This window comes from Morone saxatilis, unplaced genomic scaffold, assembly GCF_004916995.1.
Source record: "Morone saxatilis isolate NCDOM2014 unplaced genomic scaffold, NCSU_SB_2.0 Contig5, whole genome shotgun sequence".
Classification (NCBI taxonomy): domain Eukaryota; kingdom Metazoa; phylum Chordata; class Actinopteri; family Moronidae; genus Morone; species Morone saxatilis.
The window spans coordinates 5,137,724-5,163,894 of record NW_023340095.1 but is presented as its reverse complement, the minus strand read 5'-3'; the positions used below and the strand labels follow the sequence as shown (position 1 = coordinate 5,163,894).

Genomic DNA, 26,171 nt, shown 5'->3' with positions numbered 1-26,171 from the left:
GTTTATGGTCTCAATTGCTAGTTTGAAGCCTTCTTCCATACATGTTCAGTTTGTAAATGACGGTCCCATTTAGAGTAAAATAGATGATTCAGTGTGATTCTGCCCATCACACTGCACGAAACTCAGGTTAAACTAGAAATTGCTGATCAAATATGAATCAACGGTCTTGTCTAATTCTGACCTAAACTCTTTTCAGAAACATATTTTAGTGTGCTGTTTATCTGTAATAGGAGAAAGTGTGTGACTAATTGATATCTAATATCAATCAATCGATTAATTAATTGATTCCCATCCATATACTGTTTATATAATTTCCATTTTTCATGCAGATCTGTTGAATAAAGTTACAAATAGTAGTGGACAGCAGACTTTACCGTAGACCTCCACAGTGCAGGATGTAGTAGCATCTCCAGCATCGCAGGTGTACGTCCCAGAGTCAGTCACATGACATTTCATGATCTGAAGAAACCGTTTCCTTCCCATTGCATAAATGCGCAAGTCCTTGCTTGGCTTCACCTCAACCCCATTCTAAAAAGGACATAACACATGAAACACGTGATCTACTGTCCAGTTGAGTTAAATATGGTTCTTATTGTTCCACATTGATCAACACCTAATTGACAGAATATAAAGTTTGACTTATTTGAATTTTAAACTAGATGATTTTGGGCCTGAGGTTTTGTAAAATTATAAATGTTATTGGTGATGAAGAAAAACAGAAAATCAACACTTCACCTTCATCCATTTCACATCAACGTTATGTCTGGACAGCTCACACTCAATAGATATTACTGCCCCATCAGGGAATTTCTGGTCTTCCAGTTTTCTGAAAATGGTCACTGGGGGCTCTGGTGGAGAAAAAGCAGGCTTAGTTATTCAAACAAAACCCCTCTCTCTCTTTCTCCAAACCAAGCGTATGCACATCAGCTCACATTTAAAGTAGCCTTTGCAGTTACCTATAAGTTATGCAGACTAATTTACCATGATGACATTTTCATCCAATTGTCATCCTCAGCTTTTCAACCCCTAGCTCAAAGGGATGATGCATACTGAGTGACTCGGCATGGCGAGGATTATTTTACAGCATGAGGTTAAACTAGCACCTGACAGAAAAGACTGAACAGAGCTACCGCTTCTCACTGCTAGGTTATTTTGTGTGTGTAACATGAGCCTGGATAAAGGCAACAGTAGCAGAGCCATCACTTTATTCTATTATCATGCCTGCACTGGTTGGCATTTGGTCTACACTGAGTGGACCACTTTAGCTACCAGCCTGAGGTCACAACAACATTAGTACAGTAAAACTTTGTTTTGGTAGTAATGCAGTGTACTGTACATGGTTAGTGAGCTGAAAAGTTACTAAGAAGACCTTAAATATTACTTATGACAACACAATCCATGCTAATTTACCTTGCTTTGTATTGCTACTATAGTGAAATCAAATATTGATCTTTTTTTGTTGAAACAGTGGAAATATCTTTTTCCAAATGACCTACCCTTCACAGTGAGCCTTGCAGATGTCTTTAAGTTCTCTACACAGAACATGAAGGTGCCAGTGTCCTCTACTGATAGGTTAGAGATGGTGAGGCTGTGGATGTGTCCTTTGGCACTCATACGGAAGTGATTTGTCGGCTTAAGCTGGATTCCGTTTCTCATCCAGGTGCCTGTGACATGGGGATGGGAGAGCTCTACCTCAAAAGACGCAGTTTCTCTCTCTGTGGTTTTAATGTCAGTCAGCCCTCTCTTGATTGTGATTTTTCGAGCTGTAAAGAAAATTGCAGAGCTTAGAAAAGACAAACATCACAGTGATCCAACAAGTACATTTAACTATCTTTGGTGTTCAGTGTAATGAAAACTGAAAAGTAAATAAATAAAGGTCATGACTGAAAGATTGGCTCGAGTAACAAACATTTTCATTCCACTTTGCCACACTGAGCAGACATGGTGTCCATTTTCTGGTACAGAATAGGCTTGGAGGCTGTTCTGTACACAGCAGTCTGCAGTTAAACAATACAAGCTGGCACACATCGACAAGCCGATATTTTAGTCATTTGAGTACGGGGCTTTACACAAAAGCCAGCTTTGAAACTGCCAACATTTTTCACTTATTCTAACACAGACGAGCATTCCCTGTGGAAAAAAGGAGTGTTTATTTTGGAGACCTGATGACAACAACCTTAGTTTTGAAGGCCAGGGTGTAAATTTAGATGCAATGAGAGGAGATCCAAATTCATAGGAGGTGCCAACAGCAGCCTGAAGTCCTGACTTTCCCCTGCCCACCCACACTAGTGTTGAAAGAACAGCCTTTAATTCACCCACTGGCCTGTGGATCATAGGACTAAGAAATATAAGAAGCATGCACAAAGAAAAACAAGCATAAGTACATCTTAATCACTACAAGATGCCACTTTTATAGTGTGTCAAGCTTGCAACTTTGGAGAACTTCAAGTTGTTCTGTTTATCGGAAAATTTTACTTTGCAAAATGTAATTCTAGTCACTGAACAACAGCATATTAACTTCCCTCAAAAGTGCAGTCTGCTTTGCCTTTGACATAGTTAATTAAATCATCAGGGCTTTATTGATCCTGTGTCAAAACAGAAACCCTGGTCTGAAAGTCAGCTTGGGCTGTAAGTCTGTCACCTGTTGGTTGCCATCATGTTCCAGTACAAGTGCCACCCTGGTCCCCAGTCACTCAAATTACTCTTACTCAGTTAATTGAGCTTTGCCTTCACAAGAGGTAGTGCTGGAGGGTGTGCAAGAGGTGGAGCCGTCGGCAACAGCGGTAAACAAACAACAACAGGGCATAGTGAGAACACGTGCACACTCACGTTCCACTGTGAGCTGGGCTTGCGTGCGGTCATGGAGGGTTTCACAGCTGTAGGTGCCTCGGTCAGACATGGCCAGTTTGTGGATGGTGAGACTGTGTTTTCGGCCCTTGTGTTTCAGGGTATACTTGGCTCCAGGGTGGATCAGCACCCCTTGTCTCATCCACTGCACCTCTCCTGAATCCAGACTCACTTCCACCTCTAGAGTTGCCTCACTGTACTCTTCAGCTACAACGGGTGTCATTTTCTTGGTGAACACCACCTGTTGCTCTAAAAATTAATTTGAGGAATTACTACCGCACGATTAACATTTTAGGTACTTGTAGACAATTACACTGTAGATATGAATTCTTGTTCATTCTACATAACGGCATGAAGAAGAAGGCACACCCAGACAAAGCAAAGTAGAATATAGACCAAAGAAAATCAGCAAAGTAACCTTGCAAGTTCAAGCACAGAGCGCAAGCAAAATGCTCTGAGGAGCCTTGCCCCCTGCAGCGCCGCATACGCCAAAACCCCTGAGCCACTTGTCTCTGTCAGTTACCAGAGGAATTCTAACAGGAGAAGCTGCTAAGCGCTAGCCGTCAAATGCGCCTCTTCAACAATTTAAACTTGTCTAAAAGGGTCATTATTTATCATATACAGCATGTGCTTCTGTGATACTAATGGTGTACAGCCATTCAACGTATCTGGCTTTTATGTTTGCATTCACTCTAGTATTGCTGAAAATAGCCCACAGTTGAAAATATGGTGATAACTACCAGAGAGATATGAGGTTATTAAACAGTAAATTGTTGTTTATGTTACAACTTCTGTGCTTCCCTGAGACAAATATATACATATATATATAATTGTAGTGTTAATGGATGGGGCCACAACTCACCTTGAACCTGGAGTTCAGCCTCTGATACCAACCCCTCTGCATCAGCTGTCACTCTGCTGCTATCTGAAACCATGCAGTTGTGGATGCAGAGCATGTGGCATAGTCCGTTGCTTGAAATGACAGTGTGCTCATTCAGAGCTACTTGCTTGCCATTTAAGCGCCACACCAACTGAGTGTCCTCTGGTGAAACGACACACTTAAATACTGCATCTTCTCCCTCACAGACTGTGATGTTACGAAGCTCCGCTATGAACTCAACAACACGGGGAACTGAAGGCAAAGCATTCAGCTGAATTAGATTCATTGTGCTCCAACTGTTAAGATGGCACATTGACTATTCTAATCTATTTTAATTATTTATACATTATTTCTGTCTCTGACCTGCCTTAAAGTTGTATGATTTAATTGGACTTACTTTCTACGGTGACAGTAGCTGACGTCCTGTCATCTGTGGATTCACAGGCATACTCTCCAGCATCTTCTTCCACTAGTTGGTGGATGGTAAAGCTTCGTTCTCGACCTTGTGCTCGTATTGTGTGCCTACGGCTTGGAGAGATCTCTTGGCCATCCTTTAGCCACTGGACATCTCCTTTGGGCTTGTTGATCTCACATCGTAATATAAGGCTGCTGCCCTTCGGAGACACAATGTTCTCCAATGGTCTTATAAATTTCACCATCATTTCTGAAGAGTAGAATAAAGAAATATAATTCCAGAGATGTTAACTCTGTGACAGTTACAACCAAGTAAATGTTTGCTTGGAAAAATCAGATCAAAGATCAAAGAGATCAGATTTAGTTTAGGAGTGCCAAATTCTTACCTTTGACTAAAAGACTGAAATACATCTCATCTGTGTTTACGTCACAGACATATTCTCCAGAATCTGACAGCTGCAGGGGATTAATGGTGAGCTTGTGGGTATTACCCTCACTGGAGATGTGAATGTTGTCCCCGTTCAATAGTTGGCCATCCTTCAGCCACCGAACATTAGCTCTTTCTCGGCTCACAGTGGCACACAGTGTAACACTCTCATTTTCATAGGCTGTGACGTTTTTACTTGCTTCCTTATTCACAAACTTGACTGGTGGCTCTAAGAAAAATTAGATTTACAAAGATGTTCCATGTTCATACATGAAACAAAAAGTTTATCCTAAAGAAATAAAAAAATCTAAAACATGTTTCAAAGTAATTTCAATCTTACCTTGAACTTCAACAATTGTTATCAATTTGTCATCAATGGCATCACAAATGTATTTTCCAGAGTCTGAAGGCTGAAGTCCAGAGAGAACAAGCTTCCTCACAACGTCATGGCTGTCAATTTGTATACGAGTGTCTGGTTTCAGTATTTTGCCATTCCATAACCACTGAACTGTGGCGTTTGGCCGAGACACTTCACACTCTAAAATAAGGTCATCTCCCGCTACCAGGATATGATGCTCTGGGTGGCCTGAGTTTCCAATGATCTGTACTGGAGGCTCTGAACATAAAAGACATAGAATTATTTCCCTCCTCAATCAAGGAAAGACAAAATTGACATTGCTTCACAATATGATTACCTTTGACGGTGATATAGAAGATCATCTTATCATCCACTGCATCACAGGTGTACTCTCCTGAATCTTCGAGCCCCGCATTTAGGACAACTAGTGATCGGAAAACACCTTGCTCCTCACTGCAGTATCGCTCAGTGTCAGCAATTAGCTCATTATCTTTGTACCAACTGACTGAGGCATTGGATCTGGATAGTTCACACACTAGAATAATGTCATCCGATACTAAGAACTGCTTTTCTGTTTTTGCATCGGTTTTTCCAAGAATTTTTACAGGCATTTCTGAAAATGAAGAAGAAAAGAACAGAATTGTTGCCTTTTAGGGGGGGAAAATGAATTAAGTTATGGATGAAGTGGTTCAGTGTAAATTCTCCGGACAGTTTTAGATGATTCATTGTATGACATTCTGAGGTTAAAGTACACATAACATCTTTCTGAACATTGCAGGCTCTATACCTATACCGGTGCAATGCCATTGTGCCTGAAAACAAACGGCCATTGCTCTGAGGGCGTTGTTCCAAAAAGACACACTCCACACACCAACGACATAACCAACATGCTTAATTTAACTCAAACCATGACCTTTTTATAACTAAACCTAAGAAAGTAGTTTTAATGCTTAAACGTAAACAAACTGTGACCATTTGACAACATTAACCACAAGATTATTATTGTTACCACGTTGAAATGCACAAAGACCAAAAAATTCTTCTCACATTTCGGCCTTGGGCTTTCGGAAAATTGGGGCAGTCCCTTTAAGTAAAATAATCTACCTTGTACTTTTACTTGGAAATCCATCACATCATCCTTTGCATCGCAGACATATTGCCCAGAATCTTCCAGTGTTAGTGAGTGAACAGTTAATTGACGTATGACACCATCCTCCAGGATGGTAATATTTCTGGAGTCTTCTACTTCTTCCCCATTCTTCTTCCAGGTGACCTCTGCATTTGATCTTGAAACCTCACAGTCTAAAACCAGAGTCTCCCCAGCCACTTTCTCAACTCTGCTTGCCATCTTCCTTGGACGTACGAAGCGAACAGGAGGCTCTGTGCATTAAGATTGTGTTAGAAATGGATAAACACAACAGGACATTTAGAGGACCTACTAGTTTCATTCTTTAGTCTTCTTTACCTGCTATGTTTACAAAGAACGTCATGGAGTCGTCTGCAGTATCACAGACGTATTCGGCAGAATCTTTGACAGTAGTTTCAGGTATAATAAGTCTTCTGTAGACACCATCCACCTCTAGAATAAGATTTTCATTCTCCTCCACTTCAAGTCCATCTCGATACCAGCGCACCACTGCATTAGGCCGTGAGATCTCACAGCTTAGTACCATCCTCTCAGAAGTCTGCTGGCACAGTTCCATTTGGGACTGACTTGGGGACACAATACGCACTGGAGGTTCTGGAAAGTGATAGTTTAGCCATTACTCATTAGTTAAATGAACACTACAAGAAATCTGCACTCATCACCATGTTGATCTATACTGATGTATCTCCTGCAGGACTGTCTTTTTTGCATTCATCTATGATCCTGGATGAATCAGTTAACCCCCTTCTTTGGCAATGTTAAAGGCATCAACATGCTTTTAAAATAAAGTACTTTAGCCTTCAGATATGTTCAGACACTTTGCGCGACCTTGTTCTTTGAAGCATACCGATGCCTTAAATACGACAATCTACTCATACTTTTACATTGTGCTGTTACAATACGGATATACATGCATACATATATATATATATATATATATATATACTGTATGTATATGCAGTATCAGGGATTTTACCTGTAATAATGAGGTGAAAGAATATTGAATCATCAGCTGTATCACAGACGTATTCTCCAGAATCTTCGACTCCACTAGAAATAATCTTCAGTCGTCGGTAAGGGCCTTCAATTTTGAGCTTGATGTTCTCGCTGTCTTGCAGCTTTTGGCCGTCTTTGTACCAGCTGACAAAACCATTTGGACGAGACAATTCACAGCTCAGAATAATTTCTTCAGGGACGTGACGTTCAAGATGGACATCCTCCTTGGGGTAAATTATCATCACTGGAGGTTCTTTGGGGGAAGAATGTATAAAATCTTCACATTACATTTTAAGACAGGTAAAGTGACTTTGAGTTAATGTTGTTACAGATTTGATGTATGTACATTTTCATAAAATATTACCTCGTATCTTAACCTTGAACATTAAAACATTGTCTCCTGCACGGCATGTGTATGTGCCTGTGTCGGACAGTTGGGCTGAATGTATTGTCAGATTCCTTTTGGTGTCCTCTGCTTGCATTGTAATATTATTACTTTGTTGCATTTCAGCTCCATCTTTATACCACTGCACAACACCATCAGCCCTTGATACTTCACATGACAGAACGAGCTCTTCTTGTTCCACAACACTCTTGAAAAGGTCCTCCTCTGGGATATCAGCAAATGTTACCGGTGGTGCTGCAGAAAACAGGACACAAAAGAAGTAAGTTGTTGCTCGAAATTTGCATTCGTTGTGTATGCTCATGCATGCAGTTGCTCTTAGGCCAGATTTTCACAGCTTAGACATGCTGAGCTCAAGCCTTGTTATCTAGTTAACTCCTCATAAACATTATAATGGTCAGTGGGTGTTAATCCACTTTTGAAGCAAAATGAAAACATGAATTAAAGCAGCGTACTAATCTAATGCAATTACCATAGGTACTGTATGTTGAAAAAACAGTTGACTAAATATTAATTCTAGAGACTCGCCTTAAATGTGAAGCATGTATATGAAAAACAACTTAGTGTTTAATGAAATTAAGACATTTAGAGGAAATCAGCTATGATGAAAATGATGATGATCAGGTTTTGCTTCCATCTTAGACATTAGCGGTCATGAAGGTCACAAAGACTCTACATCTTGCCAAAGGAAAGCTTAGCATATCACCTTTCACCTCCACATAGAAATCGGTGAAATCTGAATCATCATCAGTTTTACAACTGTATACTCCAGAGTATGAAGATGTGGCCGACTTCATAACCAGTGTCCCCTTATTGTCCTCTGAATCAACGTTTATTTCCGATTTTGGCAAGAGTTTTATCCCATCCTCATACCAGCAGGTCTGGCTTGTGGGGTCTGAGATCTCACACTGCAGTTTGATCGGGCTGCCTGCTTCAACAGACTTGCTCCATTCAGCCTCTGGAACAGCTGAGAATCAAATCGATGCTATAGGAATTTCAATTCATTGAACAGTGACCAGATAGTAATCACTTACAGACTAAAGGATGTAAAATCTACTATTTTGCACCAGATGGAACAGATAATGTAAGAATAGTTTGGTATAATAAAGTTTGTGCCTAGTTAGGTCGACAGTGAGATCACTCCGTTACTTTGTAATCGCGAGAGTCACAGACTCACAGGCAGTCAGTGATCTACTAATGGAACATAAATCAGTCCCATTTCAAAAGATTTTTTACTGTTGTACAGGCAGAGTATATTGTACTTGACAGCAGTTTATGATTTGTTTGCTCTCTGTTTATCTATCTGTCTTTTAGTTGTTAATATAAAAACATGTACAGCCGTAATGCCCTTTCAGACTAGGAGGTCTGCAGCATCTGCAACTCATCCTTCATAAGTCTCGCCAGAATCACACAATTGCAGGCAACAGTCAGCTCTGCATCCTGCAGCAAGTGGCAAAGTTTGACAAGGTCAAAAATTGGTCATGTGGGCCACTACCGGTACCACTGGACTGGGCAGTTGAATCAGCATGAATTGTGTTTTGTGGGACCAAGTTCTAAACACTGGCATACACCTATCACTTTATAAACTTTATAAAATAGCCAGAGCACATTAAGCATTCATTTGGAGCTGTGTTTGTGGCCATTCATCCTTTGGCTTGTGTTTTGATTTTTACCAACACCGAAGGGAAATATCTGCCTCTAGTCGCTACATTTGGCTGCTTGCTGTTTGGTGCTAAGCCAGTAGTGTACAGTCTATTTATCAGAGCTTTTTGGCTGAAAACAGCAGCTTGCTAAATCTTAAAACAGGGTTGATAAAGAGCAGTGAGACTAAAAAGGCAGAAAAACTGTAAAGCCAAAACAATGTGCTGAAAAACACTAAAACTCTCTGTAGAGCTGGGGAGAACTGCAGAGTCCGGTGATAACACTCTGTGGTTTGCTACTACAAGTGACCTGTTTCACATTACACATAGTAATTTGATCCACTGTGCAGTCCTGGAGTTTTACCACCAAGCTCAACAAATAGTCAACCACTTGCTACTTCCAGTCTGAAAGGGCCTTCAAGTATTTGTTTCTCAGGGCAAGAATAGCATTGAGTTGCATATCACTGCCATTACTTTAAAAAAAAAAAAAATATCAATAGTAAATCATCTCTGATCCTTTTAAGTACTTTTTCCTGATTAAATTTAAGCTGTAACAACATTATTATATATACATTTTCTAAAGGGTATATAGTATATCTTGACCAAAATCATTGAAAGTACATAATTAAGTATTAGTACACATTATCTTAAAATAGAATAGAATAAATTGTTGAAGTTGGTCTAGTAGACAAGCATAAATTGAAAGACATTAGTGATTCTGACAAAGCTCAAAATACTTAGATCACCTGCAACATCCACCTTGAATTCTATATGGTCATCTGCAGCCTCACAGCTGTACACCCCAGAGTGTCTGACTTCTGCTGATTTAATAACCAGCGCTCTCAGTTGTTCTTTTGATTGGATTTCATATTCACTCTTTGGAAGTAACTGTTCTCCATCCTTGTGCCAATAGACTTGGGCACTGGGCTCTGAGACTTCACACTGCAGCTTAATTGGGCAACCTGCTTCAAAAAATTTGTGTCTTGCGACTTCTGGCAGTGCTGAAAACCTCACAGGGGTAGCTGCAGGGATATTATAAGAGTTGTAGAGCACTGCTGTTAAGTTTTCAGAACATCATTTAAGAGTGTTGTGCACAACAAAGTTTTTGGTGTGATTATTATACCATCTATTAGGCACTCTGTGTTTTTATACAGCGCTACAAAATACTCATAAGAATATTTGTGCAAAACAATTTAGTTGGTAGTTGTAGTGGGTAATTCAAGAAATGCTAAAAGGTTCATATCACACCTGGAAGCTTATTAATTAAATCTGAATACAAGAAAATCACCTTCAATGTCCACATGAAATGTCACAACATCATCAGTGAGGCTACAGCTGTAGAGGCCAGAGTCAGAGACCTTGGCAGAATGAATCATTAATTTTCTCAGGCTGCCGTCTCTTTTCATATCGAGGCCAGTTTTGCAAAAAAGCTCCACCTCGTCTTTAAACCAGGAAACCTGAGCAACAGGGTCTGAAACCTCACACTGGAGGATAATTGGACAACCAATTGCAATCATCTTGTATTTTTCTGTCAGTGGGATTGGCATGATCTGTGGCGATCGGCCTAAGAGAAGGGAATAACAAGGGTTTTGGATAAGAGATGAATTCACTAACAGTGGACAAAACACACTGTCCAGCCAGTCATACCATGTTCTCATGAACATTCAAAACAAAGCAAATTTAAATTGTCCACTCACACCATAGAATAAGATGGACGTTGTATGTATGATAAGAAGATAGAAAGTATAGAGATAAATCACCTTTTACGTCCACTTTAAATGTGATGGTGTCGTCTGATGTTGAACATTCATAGGTGCCACCTTGTATGTTTTCAGCTGAATGGATGAGTAGTGTCCTTGTCAGTCCATCTGACTGTATGTCCATATTGTTTTGTGGTAGGAGTTTCACCCCGTCCTTGTACCAGTCGACATGGGCAGAAGGATCATGAGATAGCTCACATCTGAGGACAATGGCAGAGCCTTCTTGGACGGACTTGTTCCTGTCAGTCTCTTGAAGCTCTGAGAACTTCACAGGTAGTGCTATAGGTTTCAGATATTGCAAACAACAGAGTGTAACTAAGTCGTACACTTCATAAAAGTACTTAAGTATCCAACCTACTATATATAATAAAGAATTTCAAGACAAAACAATATACAGCAACACACAACAACATAAACACACCAACTGGCTTAACAAACAAACAATGAGTAAAACAAAACAAAAATCACGGGGTTAAAAGAGCAAGAATAAAGTTCTGAAATGTAAAAGTTATCATACAGTGACATTAAAATCACAGCTAAAGAGCACGGGTAAGACACAAGAAACAAGAAAGTGACAAAGGGTTTGTTTATGGTGGTAAAGGAGCCGTATTCAGTTAGTGCCTTTTAATGAAAAAGAGCAAGACACATGAAACGTTAGCTTTCTTAAGATATTGGACATGCATAATAAGAAGCCGCATGGCGAGAAAACATCCTATATTATTTAATTTCACTTAAAAGTTTCAAAAGTTAAAAGATGAGTATGATCAGGTGTGATAGAGTTGTTTTTCTTTAAACTGCCCTAATATAAAATGCGATAACAAATATTAAAATATATTAATTCATGTTAAATGTTGCCTGTTTTATGAACTTCTTGAATCAGTTAAATTAAAAGTTATTATTTCAGAGGAAAGTAGTAGGAAAAATTAGCCATTGTCTGTTGGGTGAACTGTTACTTAATCACCTGCTGTTAAAATTAGTTGGCCGTGCAAGACAATGCAAGCGCTACAGTTTCTGAGCATCACCTTTTACTTCCACAGCGAACTGGATGTCATCATCCTTGGACTCACAACGGTATACGCCAGTGTGAGCCCGCTCTGCTGATGAGACAACTAGACTCCGTAAATTTCCTTCTGACTGGAGGTCTACTCCTTTTTGAGGTAGGACCTTTGTTCCATCCTTGTACCAACTGACTTGTCCAGTGGAGTTTGACAGCTCACATTGTAGAGCAATGGGACATCCTGCCATGACCGTCTTTTTCTGGTCAGCCTCAGATAAAGCTGAAAACTTCACAAGTGGAGCTACAGGATTAAATGTAAAATGCAAATCGGTCAATAAAACAGGTACTGTTATTAACCAAATGAAGAAAAGCACAATCCTGAAACTGAAGCCTTCAGAAGCATATTAAAAAAAACTTACATTTTAAATAATTTACACTTGAATTTGCCTTTTATATACATCTGAACCTGCATGTCCCAGTGGAAATTGTGGCTATTCAGAAGGTTTATGTTTTGGCATAGAGCTGATTACATCCGCCCCAAGTAACTGAATTTAATTCCAAATAACCAGTATCATGTTCAATCATGTTCTCACGTTTAAAACAAACAAAATTTCATGAAAATTGGTTCAGAATTAAGCGAGTTACAGTTGATTTTGTATTGAAGTTTTTGCATTTCTCAAAAGACATTGTATTGTTTACTCGCAGATCTTGATTTGAGATAGAAAGCATAGAGTTTTGTTGGGGTTTTTTTTGCAAAAAAATAAAGGGGCTCACAGTTAAATCCAAAGAAAAGGTTATTTTGATTTGACTGTGACACCCATTCATCATCCTCTTCAGCACAGTAGGCATCAACATGTACAGCATCTTCAGTGCTGTTTTGAGAACTGTTTAAAAGAGTATGAAAAATGTAAAGAAATGTTCCTAAAAAAAAACGGTCAAAGATTACGCGGTATAAGGAAAAGGAGTCTAGCTAGTTAGTCAGACATTTAGAAATATTCCCTAAATGTTTCCTAGTTAAGACTAATAGCATTAGAATAAAAAAAGAGAACAGACATATGTACACTATGATTGATGTGCAAACCACCTGTAAATGTAGCATGCTTCTAGGATCTTTTATTCTGTAGAGATGTCAGGTGATATCTTTACTATATCTCTGATGTAAACTTTAAACTTATCCTCCAGAGAGAAAATTAAGACGTTTTTCACTCTATGGCAGTGTCTTAATTTTTGTGTGCCGCCTGTTTCTTGGAAGATAAATCTATAAGATCTTTATAGAACTTTTCTTTTTTATGAGTAAAGCAAACGCATTTGAATGCTTTTCACCCTGACTAAAATCTGTTTGAAGAACAGAACATAAAAACAACTTTTGTCACCTTTAACATCCACATGAAACTGCATTGCATCATCTGTTGTCTTGCAGCTGTAAATTCCTGCATGAGACAGCATCGCTGACTGGAAAGCCAGTGTTCTTATGGAACCCTCTGCCAGCATGTCTTGCCCAGCTGCTTCAAGTAGTTTTATTCCATCCTTGTACCAAGTAACTTGAGCGTTAGGATCTGATATCTCACATCGCAGCACTATGGGTTCACCAACTTCAACAGACTTGTTCCTCTCAGCCTCACAAAGTGTTGTAATTCTCACAGGCGGAGCTGGGGATGTTTGAGGTAACATCAAGAGAAAATTACATCACTATGACTGACTACAACATAAATTATGTTTTCAAAACAGAAGAGCAAAATCGCACATCAAGATTAGTCATGCCAATAAATCTTAAGAGTTAAAGTAAGTAATTATAAAAGATATGTCTTTATGTTATTAGTAATCTAAAAAGAGGAATCTCTGGTTAGACTTGAGATAACTAGGCATTCAAGTTAGGATTTGAAGCTAATGTATTTACTCTTTTTCCCTATCTTTAATATTCCTCACAGACCACCCAAGCTCAAAGTTTAACATTGACTACTAAAGTAGTTTTAGTAGGAACAAAATCAAGTAAGTAAATGTAGAAATTGTCAAAATGTCAAGGATTGCAAAAAACAATCTCTTCATTTTGCACAATGTCAACATTGTGCCCGTCCATTTTTTGTTTGATAATGCTAACCATTTAAATCACCTTCAACAGCCACCTTATTTGCAGTGACACTGTCACTCCAGTGACTGTCACATGTCCTTGATAGATAGATCTCTTCTGATTGGACAGTTGATGCCTGCTTGACATAATAAGGCTCTGCAAACTGCATAGATGATCTTTTCCCAGAGTTAACTGTGCTGTGTACATGGTCTTCTGTGGCCTTCATGGTGTGATGGCAGTTTGCTTGGACCGTTGTGGTCTGCATGGACAGACACAGCACCTCTGAATGGTTAGGCACTGCTTGTCCTGTGTGATCATCCAGTGCAGAGTGTTTCAGGGTGTAATGATCCCCTGGTTGGACAGTTTCCGCCTCTTTAGAGTTATACAAGTCCAGTGATTGAAGGGATGCAGTGTTTAAGTCACTGAGCTTTCCTGACTGGACAGTTGATGCCTGTAGAGAGTTGTTCAACTCTTCTGGTTGGTCAGTTAAAATCCATAAGGAGTCATAGGGCTCCTCTGAATGGACAGTTTCAGTTTGTAAGCAATCAAGAGGCTTCTTTGACAGGACAGTTGGCATCTGTATGGAGTTAGAAGGCGCCTCAGATTGTACAATTCCAGTCTTTAGGGAATTAAAAGGCTCATCTGATATGACAGTTGCAGTATATAAGGATGTAAAGGGCTCCTTTGGTTGTACAGTTTCAGTATGTGAGGAATTAAAGGGCTCCTCTGACTGCAGAGTTGCAGTTTTTAAGGAGCTACAGAACCTGTCTGAGCTGACTGTTGAAATCTGTAAGTGGTTAGTAAGGTGCTCTGCCTGGACAGTCGAAGTCTGTAGGGAGTTACCTAGTTCTGCCTGGACAGTCGGCATCTGTATTGAGCTATATAGATCTTCTGATTGGACAATTGGAGTATTGGGAGTAGATTCCTCTGATTCAGTTGCAGTTTGGAGAAAATTACAAAATTCATCTCTCTGGACAGCTGTCTGCAGAGGACTATCAAGCTCTGCAGATGGGTCTTCTGCATGCTGTATATAGTAAATAAATTCCTCACCTTGTGACTCTGTGGGCTGGTTAGGGTGATGTTGTATGTCATACTGCATTATTGTTGGCTTTACAGAGTTACAGCAAACTGGAGATTGAGCATTTATTGCTCGTTGATGGTCAGAGAGCTCCTTTGGCTGTTTAGTTGTAATCCAGTCAGTCCTGTATTCATATGTTGACTGAGCATTGGGTGTATTTGAGGAATGTTCTTCATACATCTGTGTATCTCCTCTCTTGTCACAGACGATGCCAGAATTGCATTTTGAGGACATGCAGTCAACTTCAACAGGATAAACATCTTCAGTGGATGACTTCTCTTGGTCAGAAGAGAGCCATGGCGATGTAGCTATAAGCATTGTGATGTACACAGAGAAAGGTTTTCAGTTGTTGATGGTCTCAATACTTCTTCTCATAACAGAATTTTACATCAGTGTGAGTTAGCATGGAGTTATGGGATAATTCATTGCAAAGACAAACAAGAAGGTCGACCAGGTTTGGTCTGAGATTGAGCTTCTATATTTCCCCCTTCAACTGAGTCCTAATACTGTTATATGATCAGTCTCTACACTACCACCTTAAAAACCTAAAAAAGTGCTTTAATTTTCTTCTCTTTCATAAGAGTTCGTTGTCATTGCAACGGTGAGAGGTTTGGGGCAGCAATGTGAATGAGAGGATCTGGTGATGAATAAGACACAAGATGGACTTAAAGAGTTGGTAAGCTGCTTGTTACAAGCAAAGATGGCTGTTAAATGAAGAATTAATTGACAAACATAACATTTATGTTAGTATGAAGAGCAGCTACTCAGCTACTAAACACCCACATGTTTGATTAAGAGCCAAAAACTGCAGGAAATGACATGAGACCATGATTCAATATGACAAAAAGCAATTGTCTAAATGAGAAAAAAAGTACAGATGGCTCAGATGATTGAGCTAACAGTAAAATACACCACTGTTGTTAGTGGCATGTATGTGCTGGGTTAAAATGGATGACTGATGTTGAAATATATCAAATCACCTTTGACATCCACAGTGTACTGGGCAGATGCATCAGCTATCTCACCAAACTCATCACCACAGTGACACTGCTCTGCTGTTTGGACAAAGCCAAAGAGAAAACAATAAGCTTGGTGATAGCTTCATGAATGTAACTAAATTCTTGATTCTTAATTGTGCAGGTACAATGTGGAACACCACCTTTCATGTCCACATTAAACTGTGCATCACCAGATGTTTCACTGCCCAAACTCCTATCACCAGACAAGTCTTGTGACTGGAGGGGCAATGCTTGGCTGTTGCTCTGGGATTCACAGTCACCTTCCCATTTTGGGTAGATCTGGGTTCCATCTTTGTACCAACAGGCTTTAGCAATGGGATCTGAAATCTCAAATTGCTGAACAATTGGACTGTGTGCTTCAGCAGACTTGGTCTTCTCAACATCAGGACCAAGCGGATATGTTGGAGGTGGCACTACGGACAGGCATTGAGGGGATAATTTCAGTGTACATTACCCTAGACTTAAAAAATTGATATTGTAAAATATTGTAAAAAATGTCACAGATATTAGCTCTGCATTGTAACAACAAATAAAAAGACAGACTAAAAGCTACATAAAGAGTTAGTCATAGCTAAAAAAAGACGTTTACAAAATAAAATCACCTTGATTTTTTACAATTAATTGGGCAACATCATCTGCTGTTGCACAATAGTATGCTCCAGAGTTTGAAGGATGAGTTGGTTCAATAACAAGGGTCTTCTTGATGCCTCCAATTTCAAAATCAGGCTCTCTATTAGAATCGTGTTCTTTATCCTTCTGCCATGACGCCTGGAAAGCAAGGTCTGGGGTTTCACATGTTGGTTCAGTTGGGCAGGTTGCTTCGAATGACTGCGTCTCCACAACCTCTGGTGAGGGCGACAACGGCAACGTTGGAGCTAAAGATGATGATTTATATTATAATTGCGGACTTAACAGTGGATATTTACACTTTGATTAAGAAAGGAGTTAGAGGTTTAGCTCTCCCAAACAGGGAACCAATCTTTTCACCAAATTCAAAGAGAGACACTTGCATAGATATTTTCATTAAGTCAGAAAAGATTTATATTACCATAATTTAAGAAACAGTAACAACTACATACAAAACACCACAGACAAACGGATATGCATACTGTAAATGTTAATTGCATTGAGTCTCCAAAAAGCTCTACAATTTGCTCTAAGATTCATCAAATTTAAAATACAATCACCTTTGATATCCACAGTGAAGTGCATAGTGTCATCAGAGGTTTCACAGCTGTATAGCCCTGAGTGCAAGACCTCAGCAGATGGGATAATGAGTCTTCTCAACGTGCCATTACTCTGTATATCCCAACCATTCTGCGGGAAGAGCTTTACGCCATCTTTATACCAGTAGACGGGCACAGTGGAGTCTGCAACCTCACATTCCAGCTCCAAAAGTTTGCCCGCTTCAAGTGACTTGGTTCTCTCAACGTCAAAGATAGTAGAGTACGTCACTGGTATAGCTAGCATTGGGAATTCAGGACAGCTAAATAAAATCAAGACTGAGGAAATGGATACCTTGCAAAAATTTAACTGCTGATCAGAAAATAAAATGGACTTTGGAGACTTTCAATCAGGTCACATCAGTCACAAAACAAATGATTAGAAATTATAATTACCTAGTGTGTTAACAGTTGTTTAAGGTCATGTGCATGAAACAGTTCTTCAAACCACATACAGTAGAAGCGGGAATTATTAGTGGCATCTAGAAAGAGGAGGTGGGGTTACAATATTAACGCACAAGATAAAAAGTGTAAAGTCACCTTTGATCTCCACTTGAAACTCCATGGTATCATCCTGTGTGGTACATCTGTAAACACCCGAGTGGGACAGGTCTGCAGACTGAACAACTAATGTCCTTGTGTTGCCCTCTGAGTGGATTTCTAATCCAGAGTTTGAAATGAGCTGCATTTCATCCTTGTACCAGCAAACGTGGGCCTCTGGATCCGACACCACACACTGGAGTACAATAGGGCAGCCTGCTTCGATCGACTTGGTCCTCATTGTTTCAGGAATTGCTGAGAACTTCACAGGTGGAGCTATAGATATGTTTAGATCTTGTGTCAACCTCAGCCCTTAAGATTATTCATCATAATCTATTCAGAACTAAATTGCTAACATGCTGTAATGCAGTCAAAGAAAAGATGACATCTTAGCTGCACTTTTAATGAGTGCTAAGAAGAAAGGCGACAGACAACATACAGAGTTAGTTGCTTTGCAGAGGAGGAGCTTGTTAAAGTTTTGCATTGCTTAAGATAAAACAAATCACCTTTGATGTCCACACTGAAAGTGATGGTGTCACCCTTTGTCTTGCAGCAGTATAACCCAGAGTGGAAAAATTCTGCTGAATGAACAATCAGTTTTCTCGCCAAGCCATCACTTAGAATATCAACTCCAGTTTGTGGATGGAGCTTTGACCCATCTTTGTACCAGTACACCTGGGCAGAAGGATCTGAGAGCTCACATCCTAAAACAATGGGGTCGCCTGTTTGGATGGTTTTGTTCCTCTCAGCATCTGGAATTGCTGAAAACCTCACAGGTGGGGCTATGGATATTTGGATATTTGAATAGCTTGTTAAGTTGTAAATGTTATGTTTTGAAAAGTCAGACTTTAAGAGAACACTAAATACATTTATAAATTAAGAAAGATAAGAAAAGGGGTAAAGTCACAATAAAGATGGTTAGTCTCTGTGAAAGACTATAAGAAGTATTGTAAGAAACTCACTCCACTCACCCTCTACTTCCACATTGAACCTGATGACGTCATCAATGGCATCACAGCAATATACTCCTGAATGTGAGAACTCTGCTGACTGGATGACAATTCTTCTCATGGTGCCTTCTGATTGGATATGAAGACCCTCCATTGTCTCTAATTCCACCCCATTCTTGTACCAGTGCACTGAAGCTGCAGGGTCTGACAGCTCACAGTAGAGCACAATGGGGTTCCCAATTTCTACAAATTTATTTCGATCCATTTCTGACAGTGGTGAAAACTTGACAAGAGGTGCTGCAAATTTTAGAAAAACAAAGTTTTTACATTACTGAGTCTTGCATCTAGGATAACAGAAGGATACAGTACCAAATACCAGTTAAAATAAAACAAACAAACAAAGAACACAATAACTTTGACCAAGTCACATACTGGAGCAAATTATGACAGTGACCCATACATACCTTGAATATATAGTGCTGCAGAATCCCGGATGCCATAGGCAATGAACGTGATCTCAGCTCCATTGTCTATATCACGTACTCCTCGTATACGAAGAGACTGGTGTGTTCGTGACCGACGCATGGAATAACGTTCATCTTCCTGAAGTTGAGTACCATTTAAGAACCATGTACCGATAACTGAAGCAGAGAGCTCAATAGAGAAGAGGCCATCTTGCCCCTCTGGCACCAAGGCATCCTGTAAGGGAGCTTGTATTCTGGCAACTGGAACTGGAAAATAAGATACATTTCTACATGATGTTGCAAGCAACATGTTGGTGTTTCATTTCTCAAGAACAAAAAAACAGCAGAATTGGTTTGGCTTAGTTTTTTTAGTATAACTAAACTTACCCAAGTGAACAGCCTTAGGGAACTCGACATTGTTGCTCTTTCCATATTTGTTTACACTGCAAATGCGAAATCGGTAATCAGCTTCACATGGCACACTGTCACCAAGGATCTCCACAGAGGTCGCAGAGTCTGTGGTCAGGCACTGTAGCCACTCTTGTGAGCCGGTGCCCACTTCCTGTCGCTCAAGCACATATCCAGATGGAGGGTTCTTTCGTGAGTCCTGAGCAGGAACCCATGAAAGAAGAGCTGCATTAGCCCGCTCCGTGTTGATCTGAACACTGACTGGACAACTGGGAGGACAATGTCTGGCCGCTGAAAGAGGAAAAACCCATCATGTGTGGAATTAGAATAACTGATACATGTTGATCAATTCTAAAATCTCAATAAAAGACATGCAAATACTGCATTTGAAAGCTATAATTTACAGACCAGGAACCCTACCTTTCACTCTTAGCTGAGAGGAAGTCTTGGATCTGCCTACAAGGAAAGTCACAAGGCCAGAGTCCTGGGGCATCGTATTGACGAAAACCAGGATATGTGTACGACCAAAGGACTTGAGAATGGTCTGATGCGTTTCACGCAACTCTATACTATCTTTGTACCAATGTATGTCCATTTCTTCTTTTTCCACTTCAACACAAAAGGCAGCATTTTCACCCTCCAATACATCCACTTTTCTTGGAAGCTTCCGCAAAATTGTACCTGCAAGGAAAGTAAGTGACTGATTTTTATTTGACTAAATGAATCATCAAAGTAAGTCATTTGTAATTGTCTAATAGAACAACACACACATTAAAAGTGTTTTCTGAACTGATAACTTTATCATCATGACCGCATCATTTGTCAGAGCCTTCCAAAATTGTTGCATATCTTATTTTTATCTGACACTGCTATGGTAAATGTTTGGTTAGGCTTAGGCAATAAAATGACTTCATGTTTAGGGTAAGATCACTGTTTTGGTTAAAATATATTAGATCAGGGAATGATTGTAGTCATGGTGAAAAGAAACACTGTTGCCAGTTGGCAGGTGAAACAGAAATCAGAGTACTATTTGCTTCTACGCATGTTGTGGTAGTGAATAATGCTGTGTGTTACGTCCACCCAGTCCAGCAGCTATAGCAGACCCATTAGCTGATTCTACTGGGACTGGGAGCTACCAGTGAAAAGCACATAGAGCCCAGGACCAAATACAGCATCCAATGCCGACATAGGACAGTTTGAAGTTATAAAGTACCGAGGTGGTTTTATTGTTGGTTTTGGCTCTGGCCATCCCAGGGTTAAGTTGGCTAACGTTAGCTGGAGGCAGAGCAGCTGAGAGACATCAGAGGGAAAACTAGACGTGCTAAAGTTCTGTGTGAGACCCAAGAATATTTGTTTGATGCTATGATTGATTTATTGGTAGAAAACATAAACATAACATAAATGAAAAGTTAGAACAACTTCGGTTTTGATAATCCCAAACATAAATGTATTTATCTCTTCTAAACCGTAACACCCCATATGCCTCTATTTCATGATGCTCAAAGCACTAGGGATGAGTTGGTGTTTACACTGGTAGCACAGGAGCTTTGGACCGCCAAGAGAAGGAAGTTTTCAGGCCTAGGACTGGGGGAATGATGACCAAGAGTGGTGCTGCCACTGTGTTAAAACCAGAGCCAGGCATTTTTTCAAAGAAAGCTATTTTATTATTTGATCCTGATTTACCTTTCACAGCTACTTCGGCTATGCTTCTCCCCCCATCGGGCATCTCACAGAGGTAAATCCCATCATCGTCAACTCCGATGTCACGGATAGTTAGTCGTCGTTTGGTTCCCCACTCCTCCATTCCATATTTGGCCCCTGGCTGCAGTCGTCTATCCTCCAGATACCATGTGATGGGAACAGAGTCCTCTGGAACTTCACACTCGAGTACAGCCAAATCTCGCTCCCATACTTCTAGATCAATGAGAGGCTGCTTGAACCGCACAGGCGGCTCTGGAACCAAAGGAGGAGGAAGAACAACAGTTTGATTAAGCTGTTGTTAAAATCTACTTTAAGATTTTCACATTAACTTCTCTCTATTAAAAGGTATTAGTGTTATGTAGTCCAGATAAATTCTTCAGGCAAGACGACCCTGTGAAAACTCACACAGCACATCATCTCTGTCCTTGTAAATTGAAATATATCTGGCAGTAAATTCCAGTGAAGCAAACAAGATGAGCAAAATCATGAGACAAGTGGCTTATTTAGTTGAGGAATGGAAAGGTCATTAACACATCAGGGTGTTAGATAGGAAATAAACTGTTTGTAACTGACACCATCAGACAGTACCAGACAGTTGTAAACAAAAGAATGCAGACTGTATTTAGTAGTCTGTGTGCAAAGCTTTTAATTTCCTTATGTTCCTAATGTGTTATACTCCAGTTAAACACACAGACAAATGATCAAATACATTGATTATCTACCATTTAATTGCCTTTTAAATCTATCCACTGGCCACCACTGACGATGAATCCAACCTCAATGTTATTTTCTTTATTCCTGAGTGACACAGTACAATACCTTCTGTTGGTGCCATGAGTTTGGACTTCTCGGGGCCATGTGAGAAATATGATCTCCTTCCCAAAGACTACGATCACATGGACGCCCCCCTTAGACCTTACACAAGCTAAGTGACTTTGCAGACATCATACTGCTGTTGGAATCCACCTCAAGCTGATGAACTTGTTTAGATATCTCTCAGGTCCAATTTCAGATCATTAATACATTTAATTAATCCTCCAGTGGACCCAGGATTGAATTGCTTTTAATGCAGCTGGTGTCATATACGTTTATTACTGATTATATTTGCAGCTCACCGGCCTGCTGATGTGTTGTTTTATAAATTCAACTGACTAATGATACAAAGACATATTATTGAAATGTACTTGAATGAGTTCTTTAAGTAGGCATTTGTGACCAACAACCTGTGTCATGCAATAAGCATTAGAGTGTTATTGTACATATTGTGCTGTTCTTTGGTTTGTTAATACATTGGTCACTTATGTCACTGTATTTTATCTTGAATAATGAGATAATAATAATTAATGTAATGTAAAACTACTTTTTGGAAGATAGAAAAGATTGGAGCAGAACAAAATGTCAGATTACCACTACTGGGTTTTTACCCTGTGTTGTTGTTGATGTAAATTAGTTGTTTACATGTTTTTAAAATTTTCTGTATTTCTGTTCTGGATCCAAAACAATATGATTGTGCAAAATAAACAGATTCTATTTTTAAGCATCGTAATGCCGCCATAAAACTTTTAACATTTTTATTATGCCCTCCCTGTCTGGCCCTACCCCAATAAATGATCTCAGAGTACCTCTTTAGAGATATCTCACTGACATCATCCTAGCATCAAATAGATAGAAATCTGATCCAAGAACACACCACACCCTCACTCACTCCTTTACTGACTGGAAAATGCATCACAGGCTGCAACTGTGTCTGCTTTTCCTCTTTAAAATGTATGCAAATTTACAAAAAATTCATACAAAATGAAAACTCTGAAGCTACTGAAAATGGACTTACCCTTTACGGAGAGGTGTACGGCACTGAGGGTTTGCCCTGCAGTATTTGATGCAGCACAAACATAAACTCCGTTATCCTTCTGCTTACAGTATAGAACTTTAAGTGTGAAGTATCCTTCTCTGTCCTCATATAACAAATAACGCCTTCCAGACAGTATCAGCCTGCCATCTTTCCTCCAAATTATTTCTGGTTTGGGTTTCCCAGTCACAAAGCAGCGGAATTTGGCATGTTTACCCTCTGTTACTGCAAACATTTTCACTTTTGTGGACTTGGTCATGGAGTCGTCTTTGAGCCGGTTTGGCACTTGCCTTCCACTCCTCTGTTTTCCCTGGTGGGCTTTCCAGTGGCCATTTGTGTAGCCATTACGATTTCCTTCTTCCTCGTGTCCTGGGCCTGCATCAACAAGCAATACGGCTCCTGCCAATGCTTCCCCAAACTCATTCCTGGCTTTGCATGTATATACACCACCATCTGGTGCACGAGTCTTAAAGATCTTGAGCTGGAACCATCCACCATCCTGGTAGCCCACACTGAAATGTGTGCTTTCAAATATTTCATTGAGTTTCCTGCCATCCTTTTCCCAGACAACCTCTGGCCGTGGGTTTCCCCAGAGCTTGCAAGAGAAGACAGCATCTTCCCCACGACCGACACGAGTGGACAGGGGCTTGATGAGGAATCGCGGCTTATTTTCCTCTCGTAACTCCATCTCTTGTGCCTCTCCTTCCACCTTCAGTGTGGCTGCTGCATATGTTTCACCAATGCTGTTCTTTGCTTTGCATATGTACTGGCCACTATCCTCTGTGGTCACAGCTGAAATTATAAGATTGTAAACATTTCCATCCTCAAAGACCCTGTAACGTCCTTGTGGGTTAATCTTTTCATTGTTCCTCTCCCAGATAACTGCAGGCCTTGGATCACCACCAATTTGACATTTTAGGACTGCATCAGTTCCACTTTGTACCACCACAGGTCTTGGATAGGCCAAGAAACGTGGCGCACCACCGAACACATCCATTTCTGCTCCTTTGTCAGCCTCACTTCACCTTATGTAGTCCAGGAGAGTAATACGTGGCAGTTATTCACTGGGGAAAGACAGTCCAACTTCTGCACTGCAAATTTCTAAAACAGAAATAACAGATGGTTTATTTTAAAATCAAACAGCTTACGTGTGTAAAATAACATTTTTATCATTTAACTTCATATACATTTTCTGTATATGTTATAAAATTACACTTTTAGGCTTCCTGTAATAAGGAAATTAACCTTTATACATATTTTGGAATGGAAAACAAAACGTCTGTCAATCAAACATGCAGCCTCCGCCCCCTTTACATGCATGTGTTTCAGCACAAAAGGATGGTATGATTATTAGGGCTAATTGAATTAGATCGGTCTGCATGAGAGAAAAACATAGGCTAGCAGTGAGAGGGGGACAGCCTAGTCCTATTGCAACAGCAGCCACAACACATAGCCAGTACAGCTGGTGCTGTATTTCAATGGGAAAGTGCTTAATATAGTATGTCCTAAATAAAGACCTGCGAGGGAGCGTGTGTCAGGTATCACAAAGAAGGCTCTGAAACCCGCGTGCTCACACAAACACAGGCTGAAATCGTAGTCTGCCCACCCAAGAGAAATAGAGAATCTCAAAATATGCTGAGCCTCTATCACACCCTTTGTTAGCAGCTCTGTAAGGGAATTCTATCTTTAAATATCACTGCTCAAATCAATCAATCAATCAATATCTCATATTCATTAATAGTTATCAGTTAGGCAATCCTGAAAATGTTGTATATACTACAGTTATTAATTTTCTTTCTCCTCCAGAAAACTGTGCTCACCTTTTAGCTATTTGAGTAATCTCATATTTCGCCCCAAACTCCCAAACTTTTCCATGACGAGCGTCATGGAAAAGAATATATTTATCAGTAAACTGAGTTTATGTGTTTTGGAATAGCTCCCATAAAGTGTTAGCATGTGTAACATGGTTCTCATGGTTACAGGAAGATAATCTCAGGATAGTGTTTTTGAAGCCACATCTTTGTCCTTCATCATATCACATATGATTTCTTTTGAAGAATAGTTTTTACTGAAACATTTCAATATATCATAATGATAATAATAATACATTACACATACTAAAACTTTGTTATTCAAACACAAAAATCCCAACCCATGGTCAAATACCTGAAAACTGAATAATATTGTCTTTCAAACCTTTCAAAGTGTTGTCAATCCTTATGTGAGACGCATGACAACTTAAAACCATATCTATCTTCTATTTGATGCTTTTTCCACCTAACCTTATCATTATAGGTAAATATAAATTTGATGTAAAAAAGAAAGTTTACTGTAACAATATTCATTGCTTAGCACTTTTTTAAAAATAACTTAACGTTAAACTAGTTTGTATAACCGTTTAATATATTGTTTGACATAATTAGGTGTGCACATCATTGTGGCATAACATCTCTTTTTCACATTGAAAGATGTTTGATTAACACAGTTTGGACATTGTAATGAAAGTGTCCTCAATATTCCCTCCGGAGGTTTAAAGAGAGGACACTAACCCCTGTGTTTACTTGTCTGATTTAATTGGAATGACCTCTGCCCCTTGTGAAGCTGTGCTGTGTACCCCTCACATGACCTACCTCGCTTCAGTCGCGAGGAACGACCGTCAACATACATTCCGCACTTGCAGTCTCTCTTCGAGGTAAGAAGCAATGCCACCCGTCTCCAGAAGGCTGAGTAATGTCCCAAGTTGACTTCAGATTCAGACACATACTCTCCTCAAAGGTCCCAAGTTCTACTCCAGTACATGTTTTTAGATGTTTGTCCAATAGAAGGGATAGAAAACAGAACTTCAGTATCAACACCAGCTTTCCGTTGAACAACTGCAGAGTGGTCCCCCAATCTCTGTGTCGTTCAGGCCTTAGACACCCCAAGTGTCATTGTTCGTGGAATACCGTTAAATGCTTTTGCAGCTGCTGCTGTCCCCTAAAAATACTGGCTGCCTCGATGAC

The 26,171-nt window shown here is 39.8% G+C and overlaps 1 protein-coding gene across 22 annotated transcripts; it reads right to left on the bottom strand.

The window, feature by feature from the left end:
* Positions 1–41: 41 nt before the first annotated feature.
* obsl1b (obscurin like cytoskeletal adaptor 1b) lies at positions 42–26,169 on the bottom strand. 22 transcript variants are annotated; one of them, XM_035677076.1, is made up of 33 exons: positions 25,800–26,165; positions 23,152–24,270; positions 21,303–21,572; positions 20,040–20,300; positions 19,599–19,910; positions 19,212–19,478; positions 18,760–19,044; positions 18,304–18,579; positions 17,798–18,073; positions 17,222–17,497; positions 16,637–16,909; positions 16,175–16,447; positions 15,996–16,070; positions 13,980–15,323; positions 13,243–13,518; positions 11,895–12,170; positions 10,873–11,151; positions 10,401–10,676; positions 9,859–10,134; positions 8,179–8,439; positions 7,434–7,709; positions 7,050–7,322; positions 6,392–6,667; positions 6,031–6,306; positions 5,264–5,539; positions 4,909–5,184; positions 4,528–4,797; positions 4,125–4,391; positions 3,710–3,979; positions 2,830–3,096; positions 1,497–1,763; positions 736–848; positions 46–528 (listed from the first exon to the last, which is right to left on the bottom strand). In XM_035677076.1, the coding sequence occupies exons 2-33, from the start codon at positions 24,164–24,166 to the stop codon at positions 322–324; spliced, it is 10,161 nt and encodes a 3,386-aa protein (XP_035532969.1). In that variant the 5' UTR covers positions 24,167–24,270; positions 25,800–26,165; the 3' UTR covers positions 46–321. The 22 variants fall into 22 exon arrangements, with proteins under 22 accessions (XP_035532979.1, XP_035532974.1, XP_035532969.1 ...); XM_035677077.1 differs by having other exon boundaries at positions 15,996–16,067; positions 25,800–26,164; XM_035677079.1 differs by having other exon boundaries at positions 16,637–16,879; positions 25,800–26,164.
* Positions 26,170–26,171: the final 2 nt, after the last annotated feature.

Excerpts from the sequence above, each read along its gene's own strand:
- obsl1b (XM_035677076.1), bottom strand. The coding sequence starts at position 24,166 with ATGGATGTGTTCGGTGGTGCGCCACGTTTCTTGGCCTATCCAAGACCT. Across the intron at positions 8,440-9,858 it reads ATTCAAGGTGGATGTTGCAG|CTGTTCCAGAGGCTGAATGG; the intron begins GTGATCTAAGTA and ends TTTGATTCTCAG. Across the intron at positions 5,185-5,263 it reads CTTCTATATCACCGTCAAAG|AGCCTCCAGTACAGATCATT; the intron begins GTAATCATATTG and ends TTTTATGTTCAG.